Here is a 23,826-nt window from a genome sequence, read left to right on the forward strand (position 1 = left end):
TTCATTTATTTATCCAACATTAGTTTGTCTGTATATTCAAAGATTATAGCATAAGCTCATAAAAAGTGATGATAATAAGCATAGCAAAGCACTTTCCAGTTGCAAAAGTGTTTTTGCATTCATTACTTCATTTGATTTTCAACAACGTTCCTTTGAGCTAAGGAAAGTCAGTATCTTTTTCTCCATTTTATAATTAAGAAATATATTCATATTAGTCATTTTCCAGTTAGTAAGTAGTGTAATCTGATAATGTGAATATATACCCTGTTTTTCTCACTACATATGTCATCTTCCTTTGGGAAAATGTAGGGACTGACAGGGCTTCTAAATTGGATCCTGTATGTTCACTTATTTATTCATTCCCCTACTAATGACCTCCTATTCTGAGCGAGGCATCTGCTGGAGGCTGAGTTCTGTGGTAATCAATGTGAACATGATCTGTACTCTGTTGAAATGTATAGTCTAGTTAAGAGGCATACCTTCAAAAATCATGTTTGTATATTAATAATTATAAGCTTTATGAAGCAAAAAGCAGGATGCAACGAGAAAGAATGAAGAAAAAAGGGACAAAAGGAATTAATTTGGATAGAGATTAGATAAATCCTCTTTGAGAAGATACATTTTGAGACTTAAGAGATGAAAAATAGCATGTGCCAAAACAAGGATAAGATGAGCATTGCTCAAGGTCTTTTCAAAAACTGAATAAAGGGACAGAGAGAATTGCTTTTTTCTGAATCAAGGTATTATTTAAAATAGCTCAGAAGCCATTTCATAACATTTATTTTTTTCAAGAAATATTTTCTGTGCACTTCACATATAATGCCCAGCATTAAGTGATCTTTAAGGTAACAGACACCACTGGCCTGTGTTATGTGACATACTCAGCGTGCATTAGATATGAATTATTTCAATGGATATAAAACATATTAAAACTATTAAATAAAATTTAATGTTAATTTGTCTGCAGCATGTGCATGTCCAGAGCTGTAAAATCATAGAATTTCACATGACTATTACAGCACTAGACAAGTCTGGGTATACACTACAAATTTCAACAAGCATGTAAAATCAGGTGGTCATTTATCCAATAGTTGTTAAAGGCGCACTGTACTGACTCCACTATTAGTAATATGGCTGAGGTTCTTGTGGAATATCTGTAACTCTCTCAGTTCCATAGTTAGAACCAGGCCCGTAGCAGCAATTTTAAGCATGAGCTTTAAAATGAGAGAACATATTGAAGCTGCTTCAGGCAAAGGCTCTAATTTTACTTAGTTTTTATTTCCTAATTAGACTAATGGCAATGGAATTAAAGAACTTTCTACATGTGTGGTTATTGGAAGCAAATAAAGGCAGAAGGGGGTCTGGTCTACGCTGCCACAGAGGACCCTCATGTTTAATTTCAATGTCATATTGGAAGTCAAATGACAAATTTTTTATCTCAGATTTGGCCAGAGATGTACTGATGACAATTAATTATCAGCTTAATATTTATTTCAAAATTCTCATATTGTAAAAGGTAGCAGCATCATATAAAATGATCTTCTGAGCTAGTTCACAAAAGACTCAAGCTACGGCTGAATACACAAGAGAAACCAGTAGTTGTCCAATCCTTCCCTAACAAGAATAGGACAACACCACATTCCTTGTATCTGAGAGAAGCACTGGTATAAATCACACCCAGAGGAACAATTTGTTTCTTCATCAGAAGGGAAAAGGAAGATGTCTTAGAGCAAAGGAGGGTAGAAAGAGTCATGAACATTAAACCTGAGCAGATATGCTAAAATATGTACATATATTTTTTCTATGTTAAAAGACGAACAGTAATCCTCATTTTAACTATAGATACTAAAATTCAGAAAGCCAGCAGTGTCAGGACAAGATGCCAAAAGGGCTTTGGACACAAATGATGAAGATTCATTGGTGATTCACTGTTGTCTGTCTACGGGATTGTGACAGAGGACGTGTTAAGAGGGCAGTAAAAATTGTGGAGGAGTCATACTCTTTTAAAAATTATATCTTTTGCAACATTTTATTCTGATAATATTACTTGCTTTCTTGATTGCTTATTGTCCACCTTTGTTAATCAGTTTCAATAGAATGCATTTTTATATTAAAAGACATGGAAATGGCTACAGGTCTCTTCTTCATAATTTTATATTCTGTCAGTAGACGATGGGTGTGAATTTAGTACAGTTTATTAATGCCACAGAAAAAGTATCAAAGGTAAATTTACACTAAACAACCATCAGTCTTGTATAAGAAGTTACTACCAGACTCACAGAGAAGACAAAAGAGTTTGAATCTGGAGTCATGGCTGGAGTCATTGTTGTCAGAGGGTGGCCAAATTTCAGGGACATTTTTCTGTTAAGTCAACAAACTCCATAAGGGGAAACTGTCCTAAAATGTCACAAAGTGATGACCACAAAATTATCATCCCATGTTTTCTCCTTTCTTAAACCTCGAGTTATAAGATTATAAATAACCATGGACTCCCACCACTATCAAAATCTACAACTACTCAACACCAGCAAAATACTTCCCTTTGTCTTCTTTCTTTTGACTATCACAACAGTCCTTCAAACTGGCTGTATCGGGTTCTCCAGAGAAATAGAACAAATAAGATGTGTGTGTCTATACACGTCTACATCTATATATCTACATCTATCTCTATATCTATCTACCTATCTATCAATTGATCTATCTATAGAAAAAGAGAGATTTTCAAGAATTGCCTCATGCAATTGTGGGATTAGCAAGTCCAAAATCCACAGGGCTGGCCTGCAGGCTGGAGACCCAGGGAAGATATGATACTGCAGCTCAAGCCTGAAGTCAGTCTGAAGAAAGAATTTCCTCTACCTTGGAGGACCTCAGCTATTTTATTTTTCTTAAGGCCTTTAAACTGAGTTCACGAGGCCCACCCACGTCATGTAAACTAATTTGCTTTACTCAATGTCTGCTTATTTAAATGCTAATCTAATCTAAAAAAATACTCTCACAGAAACATCTAGAATATAACTGACCCTTGAAAAACATAGGTTTGAACTGTGAGGGCCCACTTATACATGGATTTTCTTCTGCCTCTGTCACTCCTGAGACACAAAACTCATATCCTCTTTTTTCTCGCCCTTCTCAGCCTGCTCAATATGAAGACAATGGTGAAGATTTTATAATAATCCATTTCTATATAATGAATATTAAATATATTTTCTCTTCCTTGTGATTTTCTTAGTAACATTTTCTTTTCTCTGACTTACTTTATTGTAAGAATACAGTATATAATACATATAACATACAAAATATGTGTTGACTATTTATATTATAGGTAAGGCTTCCAGTCAACCATAGGCTATTAGTTACATTTGAGGGGAGTAAAAAGTAATACACAGATTTTTGGCTGTGCAAAGGGATGGTGCCCCAAGTCCCTGTGTTATTCATGAATCAATTATAAGGTCTGACAAAGCATATGTTGTATTAGTCTGTTCTCACGTTGCTAATAAAGACATATTCAAGACTGGGTAATTTATAAAGGAAAGAGGTTTAATTGACTCACAGCTCAGCATGGTGGGCGAGGCCTCAGGAAATCATGGTGAAAGGGGGAAGCAAACACATTCTTCTTCAAGTGGCAGCAGCAAAGAGAAGTCCTGAGCAAAAGCGGGGACAGCCCCTTATAAAACCATCAGATCCATGAGAACTCACTATCACAAGAACAGCAGCATAGGGGTAACTGCCCCCATGATTCAATTACTTCCCACCAGGTCCCTCCCAGGACACCTGGAGATTATAGAAACTACAATTCGAGATGAGATCTGGGTGGGGACACAGCCAACCCATATCATTTGGGTATTGTAGACCAGTCACCTTTTCACATAAAGCTAATCACTACATTGACCTTCTAAAAAAAAAAAAAGATGCTTAGAGGTCTTTACTGTGTTTTGCTAGAGCACAGTATGAAAAGTTTCACATCCATTTTATTTTTGGTCCTCTTTTTTTCTTTTATTGCAAACTTGGATACCAGAACTTCTATAAATGTCAAAAACCAGAAAATAAACAGTGTAATTACAGGTTCAATTGATGATACTGACTAGTGTGACTTGGCTGTCAAATGCACACTCTTGTTGATGACATAATTGTTTAAAATATAATTGGACAATGAAATATTACTTTAAGTATAATCATGTTCTGCCCTATAGTAGGTTTTATAGACACAGTTATAACAGTTATTTCTTCAAATTCACCATATTTTACTAACATAAGCTGCAATATAGATTAGTGGTTGATATATAATGTATCATTAGAAGAATAAGCCCTTGAACTTATAATTTTACTTTTATTAGTTTGTTGCCTTGAAACATCAAAGACATTAATAATCAAAATCTCCAGCACTTGGACAGGTAATCACTTGGTTACTTTTCTCAGTTGTTTGCTTTACTCTGGGTACAAAATGGAAAAAGTAATGTACAAATAATCATTAAGTACTCTTTGACCACGGTGGTGTGATGACATGTTGCTTGTTGAGAAAATCTTCCTCCTCCTCATCTGTACTGCTCTCAGAAAGTGACAGCAAAGACTGAATTTCGGTGTCTCTTCTGGAACAGCTGAAAATACGTAACAAGATCAATACACAATATACAGAACCAGGTTTCAACTCTTCATTTATCTTCTGATCAATACTACACATGCCGGAGTTGCTGGAGGCAAGCAGATGTGAGGGGGCTGTATCAAACTGGGGCCATAATTTTCAATGTGCCCAATATACCAAGCCTCCTCTTAATGAGAAATTCTCATCATTCTCCCTCTCCCAAGAAAGAAAGCCACAGTGGAATCAAGGAGAGACTTTATGGTCTCTGATTGTGTCTTTTGTTGATGATTCAGAGGCACTTTAGAAACCTGCAGAGCCTCAGGGTCATCATTAAGAACATTCATCATCACATTGGCTGTTTAACAGAATCCCAGTGAATAGACTGCCAGATAAATCACCTCTTTTGTGTACTGTAGATTAGGACTATGTAGATAGCCAGTCAAGATATGCTGAAGCAAAAATTAATGACAGCATTTGTTTGTTATTTTATTTTGTTGCATTTTATTGGTGGCAGCAGCGGCACCTTATTCTGTTAGTAAGGTCCCCTTATATTTTTAGTATTGAATGTCATTTGTTTTATGAATGATGAGAATACTTGTAGGTGTAGTTTGTTTTTAATGATTTATCTAAGGGAAGAAAATATCAATCTTATATTGATTCTTTAAACAAATATAAATGATAATAGAAATGCAAAAATCCAGGCTGAATGCAGTGGCCTGGGTAGTCCCAGCTGTTTAAGTGGCTGAAGCAGGAGGATAGCCTGAGCCTGGGAGTTTGAGACCGACCTAGGCAACATGTTGATACTCTGTCTTAAAAAATTTTTTAAAAAGAGAAAGAAATGCAAAAACCAAGAACAACAACTCAATGATTTCCTCCTCTAGAAAGAATAAAAAACTCTTGATTCCCTTTTTACTGCAGTATCAGATTTCAATTAAATTTCAATCAAAGAAATTTACAATACAAATAACTTATTTTATACTTATTTTAGTCTTTCTAGAAGAAATCCTGCTCCTTCTTCAAGGAATTGCAGTGTGTCAATAATAGACTGAAACAATAGACTACTTTTCTGAAACATTTACTAGTATAACCTACATTCCTTATAAGCTGATCTGACCATCCCTAAATGTATTTTATGCGAGGAAAGAATGATATGATACAAATTAAAATATGTTATTGTTAATTATCTAGACTTGATTTCAAGAAAGAAACTTACTATTTGATTTTAAAAACCTTATTCACATTGGGTAGGATTCTATTAATACAAAGTTTTGACATTTATTAGGTTAATTAATTCAAGTAAGGCAATTGTTTTTCAATATAATAAGAAATGCTGAAGGATTATTACATTCCAAATATCTTTTCATTTTTATGATACATATTGTACAGTAGAGAATGATCTCTTCACATTAAAGTAACAACTTTCTAAGCCTTTTACTAAATCTTGATAATAGATCAGCAAAGGACCTAAACATTCTATAAAGAATGATCATATAAAGTACACACATGAGGACAATCTTTCTATATGTAATAAAGATAACTAGTTGGAGCTTGTCAAAATTTTACTACATACTATATTAATATATAAACTGCAGGCTTAACTTACCTCAATTCCTCAACTCCACAGGGACCCCTCACATGTGAGGTCTTAAGGAAATCTGTGGAAGTCTGACTTATATTCAGTGATTTGCTGCTGAAATCTGGGAACTCTTCTGAGGTTAAGCTGTAAAGCTTTTCTGAAGTATCTGAAATATTTTATTTCATGCATTGTCAAAACATAAATTCAAGAAACAAATATACAGTATATGGTGCTGAATGTTTACCCGGAGTAAATTACAGGCAATACAAAGAAGGTCAGCATAGATTTTTAATTATTCCTTAATTTTCTAATGTTTGTGGAGTAAGTTTGATTTGAGATTCCAAATTGGGGCATGGGTAGCAAGTCATTTTTATCATATTGATTTGTAAATAGACATTACATTTACAACATGTGTCTAATGTCCTGAGACCTCATAAAATTTCAAAAAAAAAATCAAATGACCCCCTTTAAAGCTAGAATATTTTGCAGCCACTCAACCTGTTGGACATTTTGTTATCTTTCTTCTTATAAGAAATAAAAGCTTTACTCCCACACAGTCTAAGGGAAAGATTAGCCTTGGCAAAGTTGCTCTTTCTTTTTTGACTTCCTTGCTTTGTTTGAATAGATAATAACTGTTCATATTTGAAAGCAGCGAAGCCTTAAATTTTTCTTTTCATGAAGCTGGCTTATGATTTAGCCTAGCTAAGGACAAATACTGCAAGTTAAATAAACAAAATCTTTAGGCAAAGGTATCTTCATATAAACTACCAAAAATTCAAGTATGTAACTAAATATCATTGTATATTAGAAAGGCTACAATGCCTTCTTTTTTCACTGCTGAAATTATAATGAGCCATCTAACTTATACATAAAATTATACTATGATGACTGTTAAAACTGTCAAAATTACTGCTTGCTATTCTTCCCTTTTTTTTTTAAGACAGAATTTCGGTCTTGTTGCCCAGGCTGGAGTGCAATGGTGTGATCTTGGCTCACTGCAACCTCCGCCTCCCGAGTTCAAATGATTCTCTTGCCTCAGCCTCCCGAGTAGCTGGGATTACAGGCATGTGCCACCACACCCGGCTAATTTTGTATTTTTAGTAGAGACGGGGTTTCTCCATGTTGGTCAGGCTGCTCTCGAACTCCTGACCTCATGATCCACCCACCTCGGCCTTCCAAAGCCCTTTACTTTTATGACAGGACCAAATAAACCTCCTCCTGGTCACAAGAACCAAACATCAACATACATGTGTTCTACAGTGGACTTAACGTTTTTTTTTTTTTTTTTTCTTTTTTGGTGGTTAGTATCAACTTGACATTTTTGAGCAAATAGAGATTTCCCTACCGAAAGTAAATCAGATTATTCCCACTGAAAAATAGACCTCAATAAATTTACACATGGAAGTGTCCCTAAAATTGTTTACCTCAGTGACTTTGAAATCATGATGCATGGGTACATTCAATAAGCTTAGGATTTGGTTCCTGCTCCCACCATATCCTCAGCAATCAGGACTTTACCTGATCTAAATTTAGGGGCTCTATATAAGATTAATTTTGAAAAAGACAAAAGATATTTTAGTTAAAAATTTTTAAACCTCCTAATTACTTCCATCTTCACTTAGAGATCAGGGAATTGGGTGCCCATGGAGAACTAATAACTTGCTGAAAGTCACACAGCCATATCGTGGAAGAGCTGAAACTAGAACTGATCTCTGGTAGCTCACCAATATTGTAAATCACTCTGTTCCAGAATTTAATTCTTTAGCTTTAAGCTATTATCTTCTCTCCTATTTTTCCATATGGTAAAAGAAGACCCAAGGCACATTTACATGCCCTAATGAAAGGGAATGCTCCCACAAGAAAGCAGTAAATTCAGGATTTGGAACTGGTAGAATTATAGTACTGAAACCCAATAGCAATGCTTTGATCTAAAGAATACCACCAGGTGAGATATCCAAACTCTATTACACATTTGAGCTAATTGAATGAGCATAAAGCTAATTCAAGTTGTGCAAATATATTGAGTCTATTTTTCTAGAACTATTTATTCTCAAAATTATATTTCAGAATACCTGTAAAGTTAACAGGAACAAAGGTAATACCACTTGATTTTAGGTAACAGAAAAATCAAGGCAGAGAAAAATAAAACTGCTTGTAACAACCCTATTGTAGGTTAGCGTTAAACTCAAAAGGTCAATTGTACAAAAATCTGTCTGCTAATTTTTCTAATACAGGACCAGGTAAGACAGGATTAACATTTATATTAGAAAATTTACAACTGGCAAGTCAGTTGATTGTTGAGAAATAAATTATAGTTAAACCTTTTCTATCCCTGGAGTAAAAGTACCTTCTCTGATCATTGAGGAATCTCTTTAAAAACAATAATAAACAATTAGACTAAGGAGAAAAAAATGGATAAAATATACAGTTCTAAGGTGCATTTCTAAAACTGAAGTCATTTAAAACACATACATAAAACTATATTCCATAGATAAATAAGCACTTATTTAAATAAATGAAAGAAAACACTAAAGAAAGAAATATAAAAACTTCAAAGAATGAGAACCAATCAGAGAGGCTATTTCCCAATAAGGAACAACAACAACTCTAAAGGACTCTCTAGAATAGCTACGTATCTACATCCTAATATTAAAGACAGTGTAGGCCGGGCGCGGTGGCTCACGCCTGTAATCCCAGCACTTTGGGAGGCCAAGGCGGGCGGATCACAAGGTCAGGAGATCCAGACCATCCTGGCTAACACAGTGAAACCCTGTCTCTACTAAAAATACAAAAAATTAGCTGGGCATGATAGCGGACCCGGGAGGCGGAGCTTGTAGTAAGCGGAGATCGCACCACTGCACTCCAGCCTGGGCGACAGAGCCCTATTTCTAACCTATTTCTAACACTTCAGCCTCCTTAATTTTTATTCTTTCCATCTTCTCTCCCCTCTGCACTATGTCTTGTTTATTTCTCCTTTCCCTATTCTCTCCATGCTTGCATCCCTTTACCTTCACTCTGCCCACACCCTGCCCTTCTTAAGTGGTGATACGGTTTGGATTTGTGTCCCCACCCAAATCTCATGTCCAATTATAATCCCCAATGTTGGAGAAGGGGTCTGATGAATGGTCACATGATCATGGGAGAAGATTTCCTCCTTGCTGTTCTCGTGTTAGAGAGTTCTCATGAGATCTGGTTGTTTAAAAGTGTGTAGCACCTCTCACCCACCCCTTCCTCCTGCTCTGGCCATGTGAAGATGTGCCTGCTTCCCCTTCTGCCATGATTATAAGTTTCCTGAGGCCTCCCCAGCCATGCTTCCTGTACACCCTGCAGAACTGAGTCAATTAAACCTCTTTTTGTTTTTATAAGTTACCCAATCTCAGGTATTTCTTATAGCAGTGTAAGAATTGACTAATACAAGTGATCACAAAATTGGTATGAAGGAAAGGTTTCAAATTATTTGTGTGGCATTGTTATACAGTGGCAAGACAAAGAAATGTGGGAGTAGCTTTGCCTGGGGTTGTGCCTTGCCTCTGCTATACATTTCGGGGAGACCATGGGCAATTACTGCATTGCCCGGAGCCTCAGTTATTGAATATGAAGAAAGGAAATTAAGAGTAGCATCTGCCCCATCTACTTCACCAAATAGCTGTTAAGATCAAATGGAGCAACATCACATACAAAAGCAACCAGTAATTATTATTACGGATTAAATGGTGTCATATTCCTTTTATTAACTTTTGAATATCTTTTCACTTCCATGTGCACCCAATTTGTTTTCTGCAATTCAAAGACACGCTAAAGCAAAAAGACTGTCATTCTATCTCTTTGTAATTTGGCTGCCTTTTCAAAGGTTATCTAGTTAATTTGTGAACTATAAATCCTGATTAGATTAGCACTTTTACAGTTTAATACATTACTTAATGGTCAACCTATGAACAGAGACTCCAGTTACTCAGAAAGCCACTGCCTCACTGTTTTATTTCACTGACAGTATGGCCTATTGTCTAGTATCTGGTATATTTTTATTATTTCTTATATAAGAAAAAGTGCTTTCATCTCTTTTACTTGGCTCAGTTAATTACCTGTGAAGTCATACAAACACAAATTGTTGTGGGAACTTAAAGACCACGAAGATTCTTAAACCACAAATCAGATTGAGTTTGAAACAAATAAATCATTTTTAACTATTGAAGAAGTAAGTGCTTTAAAGTGCATTATTAATAATACTTTTTCACAATGTGTATTTCCTAAATTTCTTCAGGCTACAGCAACATCCAAAAACTGACAAAGTGTCTTTATAAGTAAGTTATACCAGTATGTTCAGCTCATTAAGGAAGTGGTTATAATGTTATTTACATAAAGCTATTTGTGGAAGGAATAGTAAGTGGCATGAACTACAGCTAACTATAATCCTCAAAGCAGTACAGATGATAACTAGTTCTAGAATGGAAACAGCTTTTAGAGTTTATTAAAAATTGGGTTTACCAGGAACATCTTACTGTATGTAGGAAGTGATACGGACGTATGGCAGGGAAGTGCTGGATAGAGAAAGGCAGGTCCCTGGCTAAGGCTCCACACCACAGACCGAGGTGAGGACAGGTACTCCTGCTTTTGTGCACAAATGTCGCATTTTCTAAGACCACCCTGGCCCACCACACCCCCATCCTGGGCCTATAAAAACCTGAGACACTAGCAGACATACAGGTGGCCAGATGTCGAGAGCAGCACATCAGCAGAAGAAGACACGAGTGGTTGGACGGCAAGAGGACAGCAAGGGGTCATGCTGGTAAAAGAGCACACTGACAGACTCTGGCACACTGGCAGCCCATCAACCAGCGGGTTGAGGTGTAGTTTGGCTAGGGCAGTCGGAGGACAGCTGGGGCCGCCGAGTAGCCCAACTCTAGGGGAAAACTATCTCCCTTCTCGCTTCCCCATCAGCGGAGAGCTACTTCCACTCAATAAAACTTTGCACTCATTCTCAAAGACCACATGTGATTCAATTCTTCTGGTACACCAAGGCAAGAACCTGGGATACAGAAAGTCCTCTGTCCTTGTGACAAGCTAGAGGGTCTAACTGAGCTGGTTAACACAAGCCACCTACAGACGGCAAACTAAAAGATCACCCTGTAACACATGCCCACTGGGGTTTCAAGAGCTGTAAACATTCACCCCTAGACACTGCCGTAAGATTGGAGCCCCACAGCCTGCCTATCTGTATGCTCCCCTAGAGGTTAGAACAGTGGGGTACTGAAGAAGCAAGCCACACCCTCATTGCATGCCCTGCAAGGGGGACTAGGGAACCTTTTCCATTTCAAATGGGAGCTCTACCAGGATCCTGGAAGAGGAGTGTGAATGAGTGTGAAACTGTCCAGTCTGCCTCTCTTCCAAAACCTCCCACTTCTCTCTCTTTCCTGTGGGTAAGAAGCTCTGTTTCCCTTCAAAATTCTGCCCTTATCAGCCAGTCAAAATCCCCAGACGTCATATCTTTTCTCTCTCATTTGGTTTGAAATGACTTTTATCTCTTTCTTTACAATGTTAAGAGTTTTGCTACAGGCTATGGCAATGTTACTAAGTAAAATGAGCAGTAGGTTCAGCTGCCAAAGGTGCAAATCAGATCAATTTTTCCTAGAGGTGCCATGTATGCCTCCACCTTCACAGCCGCAGGCACACACGGCTCAGGGCACCTCTTCTTACCCTTTCCCCTCCCAGCTCGGGTGCCTAGGCATGCCAGCAGCAGGCAAAGGCCAAGCCCAACAGCCACGAGTGGGTATGGGACAAAGCTGCGACGGTAACCATGACTCCACAGGGTCAACGGATGGGTGCTTCTCACCCACCGCGCTAATGGAACCTTTCTTTCCCTGGCCAAGGAATTCAGCCTAGTCTGAAGTCGGGTAAAAATATCAGGATTAGAGGGGTCCAATTGTACTAAGCAAGGGCTTCTTCCCCCAGAATCTTCCCCTTTTTCCTCTTAAACTGTTTTTCTTTTTTTTCCTTTTCTAAGTGAGAGGCGTTCCCCACCAACTCTGTTTCTAATAGGGAAGTTAACAGAGTAATGGCCCCTGCTGACTGATAACTGCAAATTCGACAGGGCACATTTGAGACACTCTAAACAGATATAAACAGCCTCTAAAATACCTTTTCAGTCCCAAACTGGACTCCAAGCTTCAGGCTGAGGCCCTAGAAAGAAAAACAAGGTCTGAAGGATTCAAAGCCAGGCAACAGGTATAATGTAAATGGGCAGAATCAATTCCTGCCAACTAAACCCCCCACCTCACGGAAGAAGTTGATGCTTCATGGCATAAACAGGCTCAGGAGACTCAAGCTTTGCTGAAAGCAGGGAGAAACAGAGGCAAAGGTGAGGGTGATTAATTCCTATTCTCCAGGTTTTCCCTGCTCTGTGGGTACATACTACATCAGTATCCATGGCCGGCACCTGCCAAGGTCATCGGGCTCAGGGATAAGCAGTGGAGAGTGAAACGAGGACATTCACTTTCTGAGTCTTTGTTGAAAGAAGAAAGGGAATGAGGGATACCTCTATTCACTGTCTTTCAGAATGGGCAACCAGTTATTTTCACCACCCCCAGCTTATACTCCTCTGGAGTGTATTCTGAACCACTGGGACTGCTTTGAGCCTCAGAATCTGGAGGAAAAGTGCCTCTTAGCCCTCTACAAAAAGGTTTGGCCAAATTATGATTTACAGGAAAGAGTGGCTTGGCCTCAGGAAGGAATCATTCATTTCTATACCATCTGGCATTTGGAACTTTTCTATACACGTGAGGACAGATGACCTGAGACCCCATAAGTGTAGGCTTTCTATAGCTTGCAAGGCAATCCAGACCTTTGCTGACTGTGTAGGATTGCCCTCCTGTTTGCCATCTCAGGGAAGGTTGCAAGGGGCAAGCTCAAGCAATTAAAGATATGAGTCCCAGGGACAACCCCAGCAGAGGATCCAGCTACCTCTGACCCTGTTACTCGGGGTCCACCCAGACCACCCTATACAGCTTCAGCTTCCCACTTGCCCCCTTCTAAAAATCTTTGCTCTAGACAAACTCCAGTCTCACTCTTAACCCTCCAACAAATGCCCGGTAAATTTGGGCCCAGTAAGGTCCAGGTCCCCTTCTCCCTATAGGACTCAAAGCAAATTAAGGGGGATCTTGGCAAGTTTTCAGATGACCCTGATAGATAAATAGAGGCTTTCCAGAATTACACCCAAATATTTGAGCTCTCCTGGAGAGATGTTATGTTACTTTTGAATCAAACCCCGATGGACACTCAGAAGCAGGCTGCTCTGTCAGCAGCAGAGAGATTTGGAGATGAACTTTCTTTCATATACAGCGTCAGAGAAGGGGGTGAATAGTATCCAACTGGAAGAGAAGCAATACCAGTAAATAACCCTAAATGGGATCCCAATGATGAGATGGAAGACTGGAAAAGGAGACACTTTCAGGTGTGCAAATGGAGGGCTTATGTAAGACTAAGACTAAGCCTCTCAATTATATTAAGTTGTCCATGATCGACTAAGGATTTGATGAAAATCCCGCTGCCTTCCTGGAAAGGCTAAGAGCGGCCTTGATAAAGCACACCTCTATCTCCTGATTCAGTCGAGAACAGCTAATCCTAAAGGATAAATGTATTACCCAGGTAGCTCCTGACATCAGGAGGAAGTTGCAGAAATGGGCCCTGGGACCAGATAGTACATTAGAGGACCTCCTGAAAGTGGCCACCTCAGTCTTTTATAATAGAGACAGGAGGCCTAGAAAAGTGAGAAGAGATGCAGGAAAGAGATAAAAGCTTTGATGACCACCATGTAAGCCCACAAACCCCAAAATTCCCAGGATGTGCCTGCTAACTGCTAAAAGATATGGCAAGAACAGTTATTTCTCTTCTAAAGTTTAACCGCTCCCATAAAACGTTTAATTTCTTTCACCAGGGTGAAACAGCTCAGGGTAGAATGTTGCTGTTAGTATATTTCACTTCTTATCTCTGTAATCTCTGGCACTAAATTCTTTCCTTGTATAATACACATGTTTAACCCATGCATACTTAATCTTATAAAACTTTTTTTTTTTTTACTCTCAAGCCTAGAAGCCATCAAAATCCAAATGGTCAACCTAAGCCTGGGAAGATGGCTCCCCTTGTCTAGGAACCCTTAGACCTCTAGGAGTCTGACTGCCATTTTCCCCAGAACAACGCCCCCTGTTAGCAGGAAGCAGCCAAGACAGGTCATCATCCATATTCTAAAGGTAGTTAGATGTAGTTCTTCAGAGGGGAGAATGATACCGGAGGGGTCGAGGAAGTGCTGAGTACAGAAAGGCAGGTCCCTGGCTAGGGCTCCACTCCCTTGGACCTAGGTGACAACAGGCACTCCTGCTTTCATGCCCAAATGTTGCATTTCCCAAGACCACTCTGGCCCACCATGACCTCATTCTGGGCCTATAAAAACCCGAGACTCGAGTGGACAGACACACAGGCAGCCAGATGTCAAGAGGAGTACACCAGCGGAAAAAGACACAAGCAGCTGGATAGCGAGAGGACGTTGAGGCAGCACACTGGCAGAAGAGCACACCGACAGAAACCAGCACACCAGCAGGCCACTGACCAGCATGCCACTGACCAGCAGGATGGCATGGAGTTTGGCCAGAGCAGTTGGAGGAGAGCTGGGGCTGCTGAGTGGCCCAATTCCAGGGGAATATCATCTCCCTTCTGGCTCCCCCAGTGGTGGTGAGCTACTTCTACTCAATAAGACTTTGCACTCATTCTCCAAGACCACGTGTGATCCGATTCTTCTGGTACCCCAAGGCAAGAACCTGGGATACAGAAAGCCCTCCATCCTTGTGACAAGGTAGAGGGTCTAATTGAGCTGGTTAACACAAGCCACCTATAGATGGCAAACTAAAAGGGCACCCTGTAACACACACCCACTGGGGACTTAGCATCTGTAAACATTCACCCCAGACACTGTTGTGGAGTCGGACCCTACAGTCAGCCTGTCTGTATGCTCCCTAGAGGTTTGAGCAGTGGGGTACTGAAGAAGCGAGCCACACCCCCATCACACGCCCTATGAGGGGGGCGGGGGAACATTTCTGGTATCAAAAGCACTACCTATTGGTTTCTTATATAACTTAACAGTTTTCTGAGGACTTACTATGTGCTAGGCACTGTTAATTGTGTGTGTGGAGAGAGAGATAAGTTTTCATAAATATAATATCTCATATATATAATTTTAATTAATGATCAAATAATTTTATTAGATAGGTTCTATTATTATGCTCATCTTTCATATATAGAATCTGATGCAATGACAGATTAAGGAAGTAATTTGTCCAATATTATGAAGCTAGTAAGAGGTGGTATCGTTTCAAACCACACGCCCTGGCAGGGGAACCTGGTTATCAACCAATCTGCTTTCTGTCTCTTGTCTCTTGATTCATCATGATGCTGTGACTGCAACACACACACACACACACACACACACACACACACACACACACACACACACACACACCTCTGTCCATCCTAGGTACTTCTAGAATGGCACTCTGATATCAGCCACAGCAATCAGAATCCAAGGAGAAACTGTTTCCTTAAACACCTCTGCCCTCCTCAGGTACTTCTAGAATGGCAGTCTGATATCAGTCACAGCAAGTTGAATCAAAGGAGAAACTGTTTACCTAATATAGTTATTTTCTGTCTTATTCTCCCAGCTCCTTAACATGGTTATTTTTCATAGAACTTAGAAAGAAGAAGTGGATGCATCCTAGAAATAGCAGAAAACAAGTCAGAGAGGTTGCTGTACACAATATTGCAGCTTTCACAGAGATTTGAACATATTTACATTTGTATAAGCATCCAGGGGTGTGGAGGTGTATGTCTGAGAGAAAACCTCATGAAGTTTTTCCAGACTGCACCATGAGTAGTGAAAGGTGAATGGAATTTTTCTGTCCATTGATGCAAAACAGGGTAAAAAGGCCTTGTGCAGAATCAGTGAATTTTCTACAATGAAGCCTTATGTCACTGTAGCACTTGTCACCTCACTGACTGTTGGTTTGATTAGCCTGATGTGTCATCCTCTTCCTTTCTCAGAGAGACCCTATTCATCATGAACGGTGCACTCATACAAAGCCAATCTTCCCCCCCCCCCAAAAAAAAAATCCATGTCTGAGCTAAGTGTGAAAGTGGTTGCCTTCTGCTGCTGGACCATCAGCAAAGCCCTGGTAGTTCACAGGCTACTGAGTGTGTGCTTGCTTTTGTATATAAAAAGTTATGTGTTCTAGTGAAAATACTGATGTTAGTGTATGAAAAAATAAGTGAACCAGGGAAAAACTGAAGCACATAGGAACAAAGATAATTTTAAAAAATGGAAAAGCTGGAATGGTTGAAAAAAAGACTAGTGTTTGTACACTATTGCATTTCATTTGTAAATAATAAAATGTATCAATTTTTTAAATTACAAAGCTCTTTTTAAAATTAAAAACTGTATGGTTGTCCTTTTAGATGTAGTTCAGACTTCACATACTTTATTTCAGAATTGGCCTGTAATGTAAGAATTATCTCTAGGAAGATTTATGTTTGATTTTTAATAATTCAAGCAAGGTAAATGAATGATGGGTAAATATGGATTATTGATTTTTTCTCTAACCCCTATTAAATAAATAGAAAAAGCAGAATAATAAAAATAAAATCATAAAAAGAGCTAAACAAAGGGATACAATTGACATAATAATTTTGAGAAGAGTCAATCAGATAAAATTTATTGAGGTGTGGCTGGGTGTTATTCCAATACACAGTGTGTGCCCAACACACAGACACCAAATGAAGAACAGGAAAGAGACAGTCATAAAAAGAACAGGCAAGTCTCACCAATACCATGTCAATAGGGAGAAAAGTAGGTGAAAGGAAGTAAGGAGGAGACATCCGAAATCCTTATTAAAGCCGCTAATCACCTACCTCAAAATCTTAGCAGAGACAAGAAAATTGCAAATCTGAAGGTTTCCCCACAGAGACAGAACACGGGAAACCAGGTCGATAGAAATTTGGCATTTAATAAAATCCAGAAAAAGACAAGCAAGCCCAGATCTTTCAACAGAGAAAGCTGAGCTCCCCAGTCCTATGCTCCTCCCCATGCCTTGGAGCTAGCAGGATACAGAAAAGAGTACAATACAGAACTCACAAACAGTAGCTCCACAGAAAAGACTGATAGAGCTCAGTAAGAGTGAAGAGAATTTCAGGAAGAATTTAGTTTCACTATATCAGAAAAGATGGAAGATAGGAACAAAGCCACTCACAATAAGCATAGGCAAGTGAAATCCAAAGAAATGACACAACTAGATATATAAACAAACTAGAATCTTTAGCATGTAACGCGTGAAAAAAATAAAAAAATAAAATTTGGTAGAAAACATAGATCAGGACCATAAGATTTTCCACAAGTCCTTTGGCTACAAAAGAAGTAATGAAAGCAAACTTTTTGAAAGGAGCAAAATTAACCTCAAAGATCGAGCAACAATATGCTAGGCGTCAAAGGAAAACTAATTAAATGGTCACCTGTTCCTGGATTGAATCCTATACCAGTAAAAAACAAGCTGTAACAAACATCAACGGGGTAATTTAAAAAAATTAAATATGCCCTGTGGATTAGAAAATCACATTGTATCTTGTAATGTGAGCTTCCTGATTTTGATCATTGTGCTATGGTTATATAAGAGAAAGCAGTTTTTCTGGGACATGCACACTGACATATTTTTTGTAAAGTGTTACAATGATTATAACTTCCCCTCACGCTGTTCAGAACGAAAGGAGGTACAAAAGGAGGTGTGTATGTGCATGTGTGTGCACATGTGTGTGTATGCAAATAGGACAAAACATAGCTAGTGAACCAGGTAGAATGTATTTGGGGGAAGAGTTCTTTGTACTATACTTGTATTTTGCAAATTTTCTGTTTTAACTTATATCAAAATAGAAAACTACCAAAAAATGTCAAAGAAAAAGTTACAACATCTTTAGAGAACTACTTTTTAAAAAGTCAAGTGATAAAGAGTGCACTATAACTAGGTGAAAATTAAAATCCTGACATGTAGGCAAGCTTGAGATAATGATAGCAAATACAAAGGGAAATTTAAAACTAGCTAAAACAATTGAAGAAATATAAGTAATACTTTTTTAAAGAGGTGCCAACATAAAGAAAATAGGTTTCTCAACAGGAGAAAGCCTAATGGAACAGAAAAGCAATTCAAAGATATAAAAACAGAAAATTTCTTTGAAAATAAGGGGTAACATACTCTACAGACAGAGAGAGAACCCTGTGTTTAAAAAAAAATGCTGAATTATTGACACTGAAACAAAATCCTGGACCAGTTACTGACTTTCAAGGATTAAGAAAAATTTCTCCAAGCATTCAGTCAGGAAAGAAGCCTGTCACATGTGAGAGAGAGAGGAAGAATGAGAGAGAGAGAGAGAGAGAGAAAGAGAGAGAGAGAGACAGAGAGAGAGACAGAGACAGAGACAGAGACAGAGACAGAGACAGAGACAGAGAATCTGGGAGGCTTCAGATTACTTCACAGCATTCGGAGCCAGAAAATGTCAAATCAGTATATACAAGGTTTAAGACAAAGGCGACCAAATGATATTATCCTCAGCCAATTTGCCAACTAAATAGAAATGTAGCAGGTATTCTCAAATATAAAGAAAACTCAGGTAATAAAACTTCTATAAATTCTACCTGCAGGGAAAAATTATTTGATAATTAAACTGAACTAAACAAAAGTTTAATGGAAAAAACTGTGATAAAGGCCTAACTAGCACCATATTCAGGGTCAGACAACAACAGGAAAATGTCTACTACATGCAGAGGAGAGGAAATTGTGACCTAATAAATACATCTAATGTGCCATTTGGCAATAAGACAAAAAGCAGACATTATCAAGAATACTATAATAAAACCATCAAGAGATGAAATCAAGATAAAAGGCTCAGGATTTGGAAGTCATAGAAGAAAATGCTGGTACTAAACATTTAATCCATATTGATTTTCACTAAGAAAAAAACAAAAGGAAAACTTTACAAAATAAGAAACTGTAACTACCACAAGGGATGTATTCAGTATGATCTAGATTAGCATGTGGTTTTAAAAAATAAATGAGCTCTCATCTTTTACTATAGGGAATTATTACTATCTGAAACTAAAGCATATAGTTAGAAATGGCCTCCATTACTCTTTATTTTTACCTTTTCTCTCAATTTTTAAATTTATTTTAAATTTTTGTGAGTACAAAGTAGATATATATATTTATGGGGTACATGAGATATTTTGATACAGGCATACAATGTGTGATGACTAAATCATGAAAAATTTGGAATACATCTCCCCAGGCATTACGCTTTTGTGTTTCAAACAATCCAATTATATTCTTTATTTTTAAATGTATAATTAAATTATAATTGAGTATAGTCTCTGGGTTGTTCTATCTGACACTAGGTCTTATTCATTCTTTCTATTTTCAGTACCCATTAACCATTCCCACCACTCCACTCACACTCCCCACTATACTTCCCAGCCTCTGGTAAGCATTCTTCTATTTTCTGTCTCCATGAGTTTAATTGTTTTGATTTTTAGATCCCACAAATAAGTGAGAACATGCAAAGTTCATCTTGCCATGCCTGGCTTATTTCACTTGACAAAACAATCTCCAGTTCCATCCATGTTGTTGTAAATGACAGGATCTTATTCTTTTTATGGCTGAGTAGTACTTCGTTATGTATATGTACCACATTTTCTTTATCCATTCATCTGTTAATGAATACTTAGGTTACATCCAAATCTTGGCTATTGTGAACAATGCTGTAACAAACATAAGAGGGCAGATATCTCTTGGATACGTGGATTTCTTTTTTTACTTTTTAAATTTTTGTGGGCACATCGTAGGTGTATGTATTTATGAGGTACATGAAATGTTTTGATGTAGACATGCAATGTGAAATAAGCACATCATGGAGAATGGAGTATCCATCCCTTCAAGCATTTATTATTTGACTTATAAATAATCCAATAACATTCTTTAAGTTATTTTAAAATGTACAATTAAAGTTATTATTGGCTATAGTAACCCTGTTGTGCTATCAAATAGTAGGTCTTATTTATTATTTCTAACTATTTTTTGGACCCATTAACCATCCCACCTCCACTCCACCCCACCCTACTCCACTACCCTTTCGAGCCTCTGGTAATTATCCTTCTATTTTCTATCTCAATGAGTTCAATTGTTTTGATTTTTAAATCCCACAAAAAAGCAAGAACGTGCTATAATTGTCTTTCTGTACCTAGCTTATTTAACTTAATGTAATGATATCCAGCTCCATCCAAATTGCTGCACATGACTGGATCTCATTCTCTTTTATGGCTGAATGGTACTCCACTGTGTATATGTATCACATTTTATTTTCCATTCATCTGTTGATGGACCCTTAGGTTGCTTCTGAATCTTAGCTATTGTAAACAGTACTACAACAAACATAAGAGTGCAGATGGCCGGGCACGGTGGCTCACGCTTGTAATCCCAGCACTTTGGGAGGCCGAGGCAGGCGGATCACGAGGTCAGGAGATCGAGACCACGATGAAACCCCGTCTCTACTAAAAATACAAAAAATTAGCCAGGCGTGGTGGCGGGCGCCTGTAGTCCCAGCTACTCGGAGAGGCTGAGGCAGGAGAATGGCGTGAACCCGGGAGGCGGAGCTTGCAGTGAGCCGAGATCGCGCCACTGCACTCCAGCCAGGGCAACAGAGCAAGACTCTGTCTAAAAAAAAAAAAAAAAAAAAAAATAGAGTGCAGATATCTCTTCAATATACTGATTTCCTTTCTTTTGGGTATACACCCAGCAGTGGGATTAATGGGTTGTATTGTAGCTCTATTTTTAATTTTTTAAGGAACCTCCAAAATGTTCTCCATAGTGTTTGAACTAACTTATGTTCCCACCAACAGTGTGCAAGGGTTCCCTTTTCTCCACATCCTTGCCAGCAGGCTTTATTGCCTGTCTTTTGTATAAAAATTTTATTTGTGGCTATTATAAATGGAATTAGTTTTTTATTTCTTTTTCAGATTGTTCACTGTTGGCACATAGTAATGCTAGTGATTTTTGTATGTTGATTTTGTATCCTGCAACTTACTGAATTTATTTATCAGTTCTAATATATTTTGGTGGTCTTCAGGTTTTTCTAAATTTAACATCATTTATTCACAAACAAGGATAATTTAATTTCTTCCTTTCCAATTTGGATGCCCTTTACTTCTTTATCTTTAATTGCTCTAAAACATATAGTACTATGTTGATTAACAGTGGTGAAAGTGGGCATCCTTGTCGTGTTCCAGGTTTAAGAGGACAGGATTTTAGGTTCTCCTTATTCAGTTTAATACTAGCTGTGGGTCTGTCATAGATGGCTTTTATTATGTTAAGGCCTTCTATACCCAGTTTTTTAAAGGTTTTCATCATGGAGGGACGTTAACTTTATCAAATGGTTTTTCAGCATCAATTGAAATGATCATATGGTTTTCGTCCTTCATTCTGTTGATATGATGTATCACATTGATTATGGCCATTCTTTCAGGAGGTGGTATCACATTGTGGTTTTGATTTGCATTTACCTGATCATTAGTGATATTGAGCATTTTTTCATATGTTTGTTGACCATCTGTGTATCTTCTTTTGAGCATTGTCTATTCATGTCCTTAGCACACTTTTTGATGGGATTGTTTGTTTTTTGTTGTTGTTGTTGTTGTTTTACTGATTTGAGTTCATTGTAGATTCTGGATATTAGTCCTTTGTCACATGTATAGATTGTGAAGATTTTCTCCCACTCTGTGGGATATCTGTTTGCTCTGCTGACAGTTCCTTCTGCAGTGCAAAAACTCTTTAGTTTAATTAGGGCTCAGCTATTTATCTTTGTTTTTATTGCATTTGCTTTTGGGTTCTTGGTCATGAAATGCTTGTCTAAGCCAGTGTCTAGAAGGGTTTTTCCAGTGGCCCCAGTGGGTTTTGATTATGGCTATAATCATAAAACTGTAGATGTTGGCATTGATGTGTTGAACAGGGAACACTTCTACACTGCTGGTGGGAATGTAAACTAGTACAGCCACTATGGAAAACAGTGTGAAGATTCCTTTAAGAACTAAAAGTAGAACTACCATTTGATCAAGAAATCCCACTACTGGGTATCAATCTTCTAGGGTTTTTATAGTTTCCCATCTTAGATTTAAGTTCTTAATCCATTTTGATTTGATTTTTGTATAAGGTGAGAAATGAGGATCAAGTTTTATTCTCCAACATGTGGCTAGCCAATTATCCCAGCACCATTTGTTGAAAAGGGTGACAGTGATAGTTTGCCTTTGTCTTTACTGATTTGGATGCCCTTTATTTCTTTCTATTGTCTTATTACTCTGGCTAGGACTTCAGTACTATATTGAAGAAGAGTGTTAAGAGTGGACATCCTTGTCTTGTTCCAGTTCTCAGAGGAAATGCTTTCAACTTTTCCCCAGATGGCTTTTATTACATTAAGGTCCCTTGTTTGCTGATTTTGCCGAGAGTTTTAATCATAAAGGGATGCTGGATTTTGTTGAATGCTTTTTCTGCATCTATTGAAATGATCATGTGATTTTTGTTTTAATTCTGTTTATGTGGTGTATCACGTTTATTGACTTGATTATAGTAAACCATCCCTCCATCCCTGGCATAAAATCTATTTGATCATGGTGGATTATCTTTTTGATGTATTGTTGAATTTGATTAGCTAGTATTTTGTTAAGGATTTTAGCATCTATATTCATCAAGGATATCAGTCTGTAGTTTTCTTTTTTCATTATGTCCTTCCCTGGTTTTGGTATTAGGGTGATGCTGACTTCATAGAATGAACTAGAGAGGTTCCTTCTTTCTCTATCTTGTGGAAGAGTGGCAAAAGGATTGGTACCAATTCTTCTTCAAATGTCTGGTAGAATTCTGCTGTGAATCCATCTGGTCATGGACCCTTTATTTTTTGATAATTTTTTAATTACCATTTCAATCTCACTGCTTATTATTGGTCTGTTCATGGTATCTAATTCTTCCTGATTTAAGCTAGGAGGGTTATATTTTTCCAGGAATTTATCCATGTATTCTAGGTTTTCTAGTTTATGTGGGTAAAACTGTTCTTAGTAGCCTTGAATGATCTTTTGTATGTCAGTGGTGTCAGTTGTAATATCTCCTGCTTCATTTCTTAGTGAGGTTATTTGGATTTTCTCTCTCCTTTTCTTGGTTAATCTTGTCAATGGTCTATCAGTTTTATTTATCTTTTCAAAGAACCAGCTTTTTGTTTCATTTATCTTTTGTATTTTGTTCATTTGTTTGTTTCGATTTCATTTAGTTCTGCTCTGATCTTGGTTATTTCCTTTCTTCTGCTGGGTTTGGGTTTGGTTTGTTCCTGTTTCCTTAGTTCCTTGAGGGGTGACCTTAGAATGTCAGTTTGTGCTCTTTCAGTCTTTTTGATATAGGCGTTTAGGGCTATGAACTTTCCTCTTAGCACTGCCTTTGCCTTACCCCAGAGGTTTTGATAGGTTGTGTCATTATTGTCATTCAGTTTGAAGAAATTTTAAATTTCCACCTGGATTTCATTTTTAACCCAATACTCACTCAGGAGTAGTTATTTAATT

The 23,826-nt window shown here is 37.9% G+C and overlaps 1 protein-coding gene across 8 annotated transcripts in view; it reads right to left on the reverse strand.

Moving 5' to 3' along the window:
• Positions 1–23,826, reverse strand: part of ZBBX (zinc finger B-box domain containing) — a 271,544-nt gene that overhangs the window by 136,282 nt on the left and 111,436 nt on the right. For 3 of the 8 annotated variants that reach the window (XM_058426977.1, XM_058426978.1, XM_058426976.1), the window contains 2 exons: positions 6,183–6,321; positions 4,308–4,595 (listed from right to left, as the gene is read on the reverse strand). The exons of the other annotated variants lie outside the window; for them this stretch is intronic. In XM_058426977.1, coding sequence (XP_058282960.1) covers positions 4,469–4,595; positions 6,183–6,321 — 266 coding nt within the window. In that variant the 3' untranslated portion in view covers positions 4,308–4,468. Of the gene's footprint in view, positions 1–4,307; positions 4,596–6,182; positions 6,322–23,826 lie in introns of those variants that run through there. 8 annotated transcript variants of the gene reach the window in all.

Source organism: Hylobates moloch, unplaced genomic scaffold (genome assembly GCF_009828535.3).
Source record: "Hylobates moloch isolate HMO894 unplaced genomic scaffold, HMol_V3 SCAFFOLD_13, whole genome shotgun sequence".
Taxonomy (NCBI): domain Eukaryota; kingdom Metazoa; phylum Chordata; class Mammalia; order Primates; family Hylobatidae; genus Hylobates; species Hylobates moloch.